Below are 11,586 nucleotides of genomic sequence, written 5' to 3'. Positions count from 1 at the left end.
TTGAAGCCTAAATAAAGTCGTCAGATATAAAAAGCTAACAGTAGGCTATAAACGGACTACAGCACACCATGGTCGTGGATCAACGCCACCACTACCAAGCTTTCTCAAACTTTATTTAAAAAATAACTTTATTTAAAAACATGCTCGCTGATTTTGATCTGCGTTATGTATGAATACTTATCTACTTTTTCATGAGAAATGCTGTCCAAATGTCCTGTTTGTCATGATGACGCCTAAAGTCTCCGCCAAAGGAAGTAGTCCCTTTTAGCAATTTGTTAGCAACTGCCGTTTTTAAGACACAATAAATGATTAAAAAATCACAAGCGGGTTATAACTGGTGTGTTTTATGTCATAGATCAAAACATGAAAATATTTAGAGGCTTTGTTAACCACAGACCTTATTTCAGGTGATTTAGCAAAAACCCATTCAAAAAACCCATTGACTCCGGGGCGATGGAACCGGAAGTCTAAAATGCTAACTCGCTTCCGGGTTTTGCCTACAAAAACACATCATCCCTGAGGTACTCTATATGTGAACACCCCAAATGGTCTCAGACCTCCCTAAAGGGTTGATGAGGTGAGGTCGGTTCATTAGTTAGTCCGATTGGTTCATATGATGTCATTGTGAACACCAAAAGCACTGAGGTACTGAGGTTGCAACTTGTTCCATTTTTATTCACTTCGACCAGACTGAGTTTTGATTCATTTGAATTGTAGCTTTTAGAAATCTCACATATCAAAACCATAATAAATTAGATCAATAATATGCAAAGCGATTAGAACTGATGCTAAAAATATGACTGCAGACATAGCTGCAAATGCAAAGTCAAGGTACTCAAAAACAGACTTGGATACGTATTAGGCTTCCATTAATGCATACATTATTAATCCATGAAATTACCGGTAAAGCCTTTGAAAGGTTATATAGGAGACACAAAAAGACAACACTACTACACTACTACATTTCCCTCAGATTAAATGCTTTTGTGTTTTTCTGCTAAAGATGAACTACAAGATAGAAGTCTTTAGAAAAAAGTATGGTTGCTAATTCACAAAATATAACCACTCAAAGTGAAGCTCACACTGCACTATCTATGGAAAACACAAGGAAGCAACATCACAGGTAAACAAATCACCTAAGAATGTCATCTGTCACCACAGAAATGTCACTTAATAAGAACAACGAATGTGTTTGATAAACCATGGATTAATCTGTGTTTCATAATGTACATGACTGCAATTTAGATTCTCTTTAGCATGTTTATGACACTTGTGCACTTTAACTGCTGCATGCTGTACTAAAACACGACATACTTCCACACACAGACCCCAATGTGAAATTCTAGTATTCATTTAAACTTTCAAATTTTTAAACTTTATTATTTGCTAATATTTTTAATTACATTTTATTTTTATGTTCTGTTTTAATTAAGTTTAATTTTATTAAGTAATTAAGGAAGTTTATTACAGTAATAAAAATGTTTTTTTAATGGTTTTAGTTTTAGTTAATGATAACATCCATGATCTATACAGAGAACTGTAATATTTATCTTAAACCTTGACTGGCATATACAGATATGCAGTATGCAGTAATATTTTAGTGTCATTCCTAATCTATTATTTATTATTTATCTGGTTTATTATATGAGAGATTTCTAAAAACTACAATTAGACATTCCTCAAAACTTTATTAATAAGAGAAGAAATAATTACTTTTAAAAAAAGATCAAAGTACAGTAGTCGCCATTATCAAATAAAATAATTAACTATGATGTTAATCATCCATTACAGCTGATTATGTTGATTATAGTTGACTCATTGTAAAAAAAAAAAAAAAGGTTTACTCACAGCAAGTAGAAAAAGGAAAAAGGTGCCCCTAGTCATGCTGCTGCTGCGTTCCTGCTAGCTAGAGCTCTCAAAATGTCAGATCAGCACCTGTGGCAATCACCTTAACTGGGATTAGGTGTAAAACGAGACAGCCATCCCACACCTTTTGTGTTCGTTTGCGTAACTCAGAGCATCTATAAGGATGTGCGTGTGTTTATGTGTGTGAGTAAACAGTGTCTTAGAATACAATGAGTCATCTATCAACACAAAAGCCCTTCGGGGCAGAAGCCTGGGAGTGGCTATTCTGTAGTCAACAGCGAGTGAGGTTTCAACTCATTTTCCCCTTCAGCTAAAAGAGGAAAAACAGGCTGCTCTGCTTGCCATCTGCCAAGAGAAAATAAGTGCTTTTGGTGGTAAGCCTCTGTTTAAATGTATGTACAGATCAAAGATTCAGTCTGTTTCAAGCCTAGGCCTGCATTTACTCACAAAATTAACTGAGGAGTACTGAAGGCACTTGCTGTGGCAAGAGTGTGTTAGAATGCTAAAAGTGGTGTGAAAATGTGTCTGTTACTTTTAAATTTTCCTCTTTTCCTTTTTGTGGCAGTGAGTAACCACCTAGTAATCACCCTAGCAACCACATGGCAACGCACTGAAAACCACTCAGACACCTTAGCAAATGCACAGCAATGCTTTGGCAATCATCAACAGCCTAACATTGTGGTGAGTTTGCTATTCAAAAATTGCTCATTTTGTGTCATTTATATAATTAGTTTTTTCCAATTACTATATTTTCTAATGAAAAATGTTTTGTTTATGTATTTAAAAATGTTTTTCTTTTTGTAAGAATGCATAGATGTGCAAGGTTTTTGAATGAAAACAGGACATTTTCTATATTGTGTATTTCTATAATAATATACATATGTGATACATCTCACAACATATGTGGAAGTAAAATGGCTAAACAAAAAATAAACTTATACAACATATTACCTGTGCAAGCACAAACTGGTTTTAGTTCAATCAATTTTTCTTTTTTAATGTATATATTTAGCATCAAACAAACAATATAATTATTGTTAGCAATAATAATAATAATAAAAAAAAAACGATTAAAGATTAAGATTAAAAAATGATTGCACAACCCTCCAGTAGGTGGCAATATGCAATAAGAATGTAAATTGCCATTAAAGAAAAGAAGAAGAAAGGACTATGGTTCCTTCTAAGCGTCCATTTCCATGGTGACTCCCAGATTTGGTGCTCTGTTGAGAATGTCTTTATGTTTTCAATGTGAACACTCTGGGTTGACTGAACTCCCGGCCATGGTTTTGGAACCAACATATCCCAAATAAGCAAGGTTGGGGGTATATGTGACTGTGAGTTAACCTTGCTTAATGGAATACACCCCAAGTGTTTAGAAATGCAATCGTGTAAGACAGTTCCTCTTCAAGGTGGGAATGCTTCCGTGTGAGCCGGTATCTGATTATGCTGATTGGTTAAGCATGTGTCTGCTTTCAATCCTGTGTGTGTGAAAGAAATAAAAAGTCAGGAGTTATTCTGTATCATGTCAGGGTCGATATAAAGAAAGTATGTGATGCCATGCCCCTGCTTTATTAAGGCAAATGACTCACACCAAATGTGCATTATGTGCATGGGCGAGGAGTATGCAAGGTCAGTCCTTGAGGGGGCTGACCATGAGCATTGTGATCACTTCACTATCCACAAGACCAGAATGTGGAACTCATGCTTTCTGTACATGACTCCAAGGGGCTGGATTTAGATGGGTATTTCGGTAGAGCAGCTCCTTCAACCTGCTGCATTCGAGGAGCTGCTTAAGGTTGTTACCCATTTATTGGTCAAGCCTAAAATAGATTGGCCTAATGAGAGGGATGCAGTTGTGCTGGACTCCTCGACCTACTCTACAGTGGTCGGTATGCTCGAGCAGGTGAATGGGGCAATGCCGAGGGTGGAAGAGACAATCAAGAGCTATCTCTCCCCCTTATGCACATCATCGTTGAGGAAACTTAGCGGGTAAGGCATATATGGAAACAGGTCAGGCTGGTGACTCAGATTAAACCCCAAGAAGAGTGTAATTTCTCCCAAACAGAAAACCACTTTTCTGGGGGTAGAGTGGGACTCGACCATGATGCAGGCACATCTGTCTTCTGCTCATGTGGTTTCGGTCCTAAACAATGTAAGCACACTGCTGCATAAATCCTTGTTGTTGTCACTCAGATTGGTCACTTGCCTGTTGCCTGGATACCAGTTTCTCTGTGGTTGGATAAGCACTCTATTTGAGCGATGTAAACAATTTATTAATACAATTAAAAGAAATACCTGATCATCCTCCATAATGCAGTCATTATTTATATCATAGCATCAGTAAACCATTGCATTACCAAGACAAGGACTGACACTTTTGTAATACATTCCAAGAGCATTCGTTACAACCCCACAGTGGAAAATGAAACCGTAACTGTACCAGCTGGCCCAGATCAGTATGGAATAGAACAGTTACGCAATGAGAACCATTCAGCCTGACAGTGGAAAGGCAGCTATAGATTCTGGTCTTTCAGCTGAGGCTGCTGAAACAATCCTTAACTCTAGAGTTCGTTCCACTAGGAAGTTGAATGCCCTTTAATCGCAACTCTTTCGATGTGTCTCAATTCGCATACTATCTGTCCTAAATAGTATTCTAAAATAGAATTAGTGTGTCCCAAACTGTAGTATGTTGAAACGAGTATTCTAAAGATACCTGGATGGTCTACTTTTCTGTGATCTGTGCACACCATAGACTGTAAAAAAATATGGACGTAGTGTCCGTGACGTCACCTGTAGGTTTCTGAAGAGCATTTTTTGAAATCTCTGAACCTAAAGCTGGCCATTGCCAACTTGACAGCGCGTCGCTGCACTTCACTCCTGGATAACACAAAACAGGCAAAGAGGCGAGACTGAGGTGGGTGGAGGGCATTTTAACATGGGGCTCAATGAGATTCTGCTCTCTTTTTTGTCCCTTGCGGCCAATCAATGAGTTGCAGTTTAAATCACTTCCATATTGGCTTCAAGACAAAGAGGTTGTTGCTTGGTGCACACTCTTAACGGCTAATATTGTCCACAACCCATTGCGCTGTGGATGAGGATTTGATTAGAACTACACACAAATAAAAAGTGTAAAAAACTACAAACAAGACTGATGTGCGAGACCGATGGTTAAGCAGTGCGGTTAAGATAAAGGGGTTTGAGTTATTAATAAGTAGTATCTAACCTGACGAAAAAATATTTATTAAATGTTATCAACATTATATTTCATTTGCAACAGCACTGTGAATTTTTATAACGATGGTCATTAACTTTTAAATGCATAATTTTTCAAACATAAGGAGAGTTCTCCATATGGAAAACCCATGACTGGCAGATTAACGTGCAACTACATTTCTCAAAACAGTAGGAAATTAAATTTAATTGAATGTGGAGGATTTTAACTGTGACAAGATGATTGACAGGGCAGCTTAGATGATTACAGGTTGCACGTAGCTAAGCGACAGAGCTGTCCGGTAAAGACGCAATTATGACGAAGTAGTGTGTCCCAAAGCTTGCATATTCTTCTGCTACACACTCAAATATATGTACTTTTTCTTCACAAAAACAGTACATACTTTTAGGGCATAGTATAAGTAGGCGAATTGGGATGCAACATTTGTATCATAGTGTGAACAGCATGAGGTGAACTCAATTAACTGCCCAGTTGGTCCAGTGCTGGAATTTCTTCAAGAACATCTCTCAGCAGGGCTGGCTCCGGCAACTTTAAAGGTTTATGTGGTTTAAGACTGTACATTTTAATATTAGACACAGTGCTACTTGTAAAAGTTAGATGCCAGGTATATTCTATATATTTTTTAAGCGTAATTTATGGTTCTGGACAATCTGGATTATTTTTTAAATAGAGATCACGGTTCTCCTACCATTCTGAAAACAAAACATCACACAACTAAACAAAATAATGTAATTTATTTGAGGTCCTAACAAAATGTTCTGTTTAATGTTATAAATGAGTCTATTAAAAATATTAATTTAAATGAATTCATCAGGTAAAAAATAGTTTGAAATTAATAAATGAAGTGACACAAAAAAAAATTTTAAACAAAATAAGTTGTCAATTTAAGGTTACATTGTTGAAGCTTCTTAATAAAACGGGCAATTGATTGATAAAACATTCAATGATACAATTTATACATCTTTTAAAAAAGAAACGATTCAATGATACATCAAATACATTTTAACAGTCACTGGTTGCCACCTACTGGCATAATGTAATAGATACTTTAATGGTAATCTGTATTTTAAGTCTTCGTAAAGCGTAAGAACAATGTTATCGGGAAACGCAGCCCAGGTAATGCGTTTCATGCGTAAGGTCCAAAGCGCTCTTCTTTTCAGAACCATGGAGACGATCGGAAAGGTCTTTTGCACCGAAACTTTTAACAATGTAACAAAATATTTAAAGAGCATCAAGCTATTAAAATCTATATTATGCACAGATAATATAACAGTAGGCTATATTAGTCAATATTTTTTATTAGGTTAAGCAGTGATTGGATAACGTTTTTTTTATTATTTAACATTTTTAATTTAAGGCCCACCCACAGTTGGTCTGGCCCATCCAAAACTGGAATCCCGGGCCACACTGAGCTGTGGGCCACACTGAGCTGTGCGTAACGCCCACAGACGTGAAGTGACCCCCCCCCCCCCCCCCCCCCAAGAAGAATCCCGCCCCCCCTCTCACAATTAGTTCCAACGTCCCTGTTTGCAGCACAGAAATACTGTGTAGTTTGTGAAGCTGTTTCGAAAATATAGTTTACATGACAACTGCTCTCTCTGGGTCAGCGGCAGCATGAAAGCAGGTTTAAATATTCCAGTGTGATCGTAATTTCAAAGGTTTAATAGATATAGCAGAATCATTGTCATTTAGGAATAAGATTACGTGTATTTGAATCTAGATCATGATCTTTTAATGATTAATCATGCAGATGTAACCCACCCAATTAATTGAGGTTGTTCCTATGTATTTTTTTTTCTTTTTTTTTTCTTTCCTAGTGCATAAAATGTTCAGACATATTTTTTACTCTATTTTTTATTATTTTTTATAATTATTAATTTGTTTTCGTAACGGAGGAAAATAAGTAAAAGAAACGCGTCGATGGGTGCTGATGTCACATGCGCGCCAGCTCGTTGAAGAGAGAGATGTGAGCCACATGTGCGGCTATATTAATCTTGCCCATCTTCATCACTATTTTTCTAAATTGATGTCTGAACTGTTTTATTGCATTAGGTAAGTCACAATCATTCTTTATTTTCATAAATATTGTTTAAATATGTGTTTGTTCATATAATGAAATGCAGATGGTTAATGATGTTCGTTAAACGGATATAAAGTGTGCAATACAATACTTGTAAAGTGTTTATGCTGGATTTATATACTTGTTAAACCTGTTTGCACATTTATGTTATGAAATAATGTTGTTAAAGTTTAAAAGTTATAAACGTTATATGCATTTCGGTGATGGGTGCTGACGTCACATGCGCGCCAGCTCGTTGAAGAGAGAGATGTGAGCCACATGTGCGGCTATTATTAATCTTGCCCATCTTCATCACTATTTTTCTAAATTGATGTCTGAACTGTTTTATTGCATTAGCGATTGGATGTTGCACCACAAAGTTTGAGGAGATTGGACTGTCTCAACGTTCGGCGGTCATGTTGGAGTCGCGCAGTGAGGGAGAGCTGCGCTGGATTTGCACTACAGAGTAATTGCGTCATCTGAGGACTCCGCTTGTTTTCTTCATCGTTTCTTCGTCGTTTCTTCCTGCAAAGACTGTAGGCATTCGCACACACACACACACACACACACACACACACACACACACACACACACACACACACACAGATTGAACTGAGACGCATTCACACAAACTGAACTGAGACATATCCACACAAATGGAACTGAGTCATTTATATTCCTCTTGGACTTAAGCATACACTCAAGTACACATACTGATTTCTTTTCTTTTCTTTTCTTTTCTTTGATTGTTGTTGACGAACAATATACTTTGTATTCAGTTGGTGATTTGTGAAGGGCAAAGAATGTTTTCATGTGATGTGTGCAGTGTTTAAGTGCATACTGAAATCGAATCGAAGCAAAAAGAAGAGAATTAATTCAGAGAATACAGTTACAGTTCATTGAAGCTAATTAATGTGTTTCATTCATTTATAATTCATTTTACTATTAATTTTTTTTTTTTAATATTCGTTCAGTTACTATTGTACATGACTTAAGTTATATGAGTGCAGACCAGTGGCGTAGCCACGGGGGGCCTGAGGGGGCCTAGGCCCCCTCATTATCATGCAGGCCCCCCCAGATTTCTGAGCGATTTTTTTTTATTTTTTATGTTGATTTGTTACACTGATGCATATGGGGCGCGGTAAATGCAATAGCTGTTTTTAGACTTATTGGTTTGATTATTTCACGTGTTGCGCGTAGTCTCTGCTGTTATTATCTTTGCGCGTGAGAGTCCGTTATTATGCGGTGAGTGGCAATGTGAAGCGGCACCCGAGGCTTCCCGTTTCCAGGACGCGCATCTCAATGCAATGAAATCCGGTGGGTGCTCGGGCTCCTAACTCTCCATTCGTTTTAACCAATAAAAAGTCGTTAGAGAATCAAGAACCTCTGACTGCAGCGCACACAGCTTTCTTCTCGTCATTATAGTTAATTTGAGGCAGTTTCCGTGGCGTTATTTGCTCTCGCCCAGATATTGCGTGCGCGGCTGTGCGCGCTCAAACTTTATGTAAATCAAACATGCTTTTTCTTTAGAATTGTCTTCTCTCCTGGATTTAATGTTGCTAGAAGCTATTAACCATCAAACTTACATAACTGACTGTTAAAACAACACCTATAAATTGTAAAGAAATTAAGTATCTTTTTATATAATAACTCCATGTACAAATGATATCATTTTCAAATTTAGCCTACTTTAGTCAGCCAGCTATCTAGATATTTTTATTAGGCTATCTATTTAATATATATTTTTAAAGTTATATTAAAAGTTAAGTGCTTATTGTAGCCTAAATGCTTATTGAATTATTATATTTAGAGAACCACTACTGATCATCAAATAGTACAATATCAGCATGAGTGTAATCAAAATGGTTTTTATCCCTGGTGGGGATAAAAAAATATATCCCTCCCGGGTGATGCTACTCCACAAACCACCAACAGAGCATATAAAATACCAAAAATAAAAATGTTTTTTTAAAACATTGCCAAGTAAAAAGCTGCGTTTATATAGAACTGTCTCTTTACGACCACAACAAACGGGACACTTTTCAGAGGTGCATTCCGACTTCTCCTCAGCGCGAGGCGCAAGTCAAACGAGCGCGGAAAAGGTGCAGGTGACAACGAGGGAGCTTCAGTTGAACACCAGTGAACTGCGGTCAGATGAGATGATGTCAGGCTATGTCGGTAAAACTCAGAAAAAATAACACGACTGTCCAATCAGTTATTATATTGTGCTCGTGGCGCGCACTCAAGAATTGCATGCGCAAATGCGCCGGCGCGCGCTGCATAATTACTTTATTATAGCTGAAATAAAGCGCAAAAGAAACTACGAGCAATGACCGTCGTTTGAAAATGAAATTGCCAAACATGCTATTAAAGCTGCCTCAAAACTGTGCATGCATGCATGTATTTGTTGACATGGTTTTAAAGCTATTGTTATCCAATTTGTTGGTCTTAACGTCTTAAAAATGCACATATGTACACCAGGGAAATCTAAATTTTCTCGGGGGAGCATGCCCCCGTACCCCCCTAGAAAACTACATTTTATGACCTCGGTAATTATGAAACCCTGTGTACATGTTCTATAAATTTTATCTAATGAAATCTGAGGTAAACGTGTATTTATACAAATGTGCGCACTTTGAGAGTAAAAGTTTGTATATGTAGTATGCACTGTGATCAAAAATAAATGGGACCAAACGCAATTGAATGTAAAGCTTTGTGTCTCGTTATTCTATTAATAACTACCGATTGAATTTGCATTTCTTTTATAAATTAAGAATTATTAGTGTCATTGTTGTCATTATTAGTGTCATATATATAAATATATCGGCCCCCTCATTTTTAGATGGGCCCCCCCAAAAATAAAATTCTGGCTACGCCACTGGTGCAGACACACATATTTAAAACAAAGTTGTAATCATCATTTTGATTCAGTGCATGGTGTGAGACCCCGAACCTGGGACTCCAAATACTAGCATAAATAGGAATTAATTGTATTTGGTGAGCTCAGACCCAAGTAGATATTTTTCCTCCTTTTCTTTGATCTACATTTTATAAACGGGTTACAGATAAGAGAGAGAAAAATTTGGCGCCCAACTTGTGGGGCTGCGCTTGTGTGACAAAATTAGATTTTGGTCCAAACTATTCTGAATATTTTCTTAATTTTAATTTTTTTTTTTCTCTTTAATTTTTTTTTTTTCTCTTTCCCCTTTCTCTTCACAATGGATCTGTGTAAGTGACATAATTTTGATCCTGAAAGATATGTATTGCTTACAAAAGTAGACCCAAAGACCACTCTTGTGGAAGTAATTCTTTGATCATCTTGATGAAGTGAGGAAAATTGAGTGGTTAGGTGACAAATTCCCAGGAGAGCTTCTTTGTGAATTTCAGGAGGTTACTACCCCATTAATAGCCGAAGAAGAATATTTGAATGCAGATGACCAAAATGTATGGGGAATCGTGCCACTAGATGGAAGACAGAACAAAGATGTGCAACATCACTCTAATGCCCCAACATCACTATACAGTGAATATTCATATAAAACCTTGGATAATATGGCTCGATCAGCTGTTGGCACAAATAAAGAGTTTGGCAAAACTACACTGCGTAGATGTTGATGAGCTAAGCCAGCAGGTAGTGACAAAGCTTGCACACAAAGCTGATGGTGCAGACAGGGGCCCTTCAACTTCAACCCCTGCTCCAAGAAAATCTTGTGATGTAATGCCAGCAGCGATGCCGTCTGTAGTCACCAATTCAGCATCAAAAGTGTCTTTTGCGATTCAAGCTGATTCACCTCCTGTGGAGAGAAATGTAAAGCATGAGACTCCTGTCACGTTTACTATACCACAGGAGGTACAGCGTGTAGTGGTTGAACATGTGGTGAAGCATGACCCCGATTACCAGGGACATGTCACTTCACCCCCTAAATTGAGAATGTTTTCTGGGCTTTGCCCCAAGCCTAATGGGGAAGTAGATTTCAACACGTGGCAATTGTATGTTAGGCAGTTAGCAACAGTGTTCTAATCCCGTGAATGCAGCATTGGTGCAGCAAAAGTTAGTTCAGAGACATGAGCAAAGGAGTTCTCCCACCAAAGTGCCGACACCCACTGCACATTTAAACTTGGAGTAGCTTCTGTGCATGGGAGCTAGAAAAAGCTTATGGTAGTGTCACTGGTGGAGATGAGCTGTACATTCAGTTTATAGAGACGCACCAAAACAGGGGTGAGAAGTCCTCTGATTATTTGAGGCGACTCTATTCTCTGATGCAGGAGGTGGTTGAAAAGAAGGGAGTGGCTGGCGAACATTCTGATACTTTACTTCTCAAACAGTTCATCAGAGGGTGCTGGGATGAAGTCCTGATAACACAGTTGTGTCTTAAAGAATTACTAACAGGCTTCGTCACAATCTGACTTGAGCTATTCTAGTTTGCTG

At 37.7% G+C, this 11,586-nt stretch overlaps 1 protein-coding gene and 1 long non-coding RNA gene across 2 annotated transcripts in view; one reads left to right on the top strand and one right to left on the bottom strand.

The window, feature by feature from the left end:
• cdh26.1 (cadherin 26, tandem duplicate 1) overlaps nucleotides 1–2,022 on the bottom strand; it is a 24,095-nt gene extending 22,073 nt beyond the window's left edge. Inside the window, exon 1 of the mRNA XM_048179543.1 lies at nucleotides 1,849–2,022. Within this exon, the coding sequence (XP_048035500.1) occupies nucleotides 1,849–1,884 (36 nt within the window). The 5' untranslated portion in view covers nucleotides 1,885–2,022. The remainder of the gene's footprint in view (nucleotides 1–1,848) is intronic.
• Nucleotides 2,023–2,101: 79 nt separating this feature from the next.
• On the top strand, nucleotides 2,102–7,715 carry LOC125261002. Its single transcript, XR_007183185.1, has 3 exons — nucleotides 2,102–2,240; nucleotides 2,432–2,547; nucleotides 7,515–7,715. It is a non-coding gene; the product is annotated as an uncharacterized LOC125261002 (long non-coding RNA).
• Nucleotides 7,716–11,586: the final 3,871 nt, after the last annotated feature.

This window comes from Megalobrama amblycephala, unplaced genomic scaffold (genome assembly GCF_018812025.1).
Source record: "Megalobrama amblycephala isolate DHTTF-2021 unplaced genomic scaffold, ASM1881202v1 scaffold230, whole genome shotgun sequence".
Classification (NCBI taxonomy): domain Eukaryota; kingdom Metazoa; phylum Chordata; class Actinopteri; order Cypriniformes; family Xenocyprididae; genus Megalobrama; species Megalobrama amblycephala.
The sequence above is the reverse complement of the archived record's forward strand: the minus strand, read 5'-3'. Positions and strand labels throughout refer to the sequence as shown.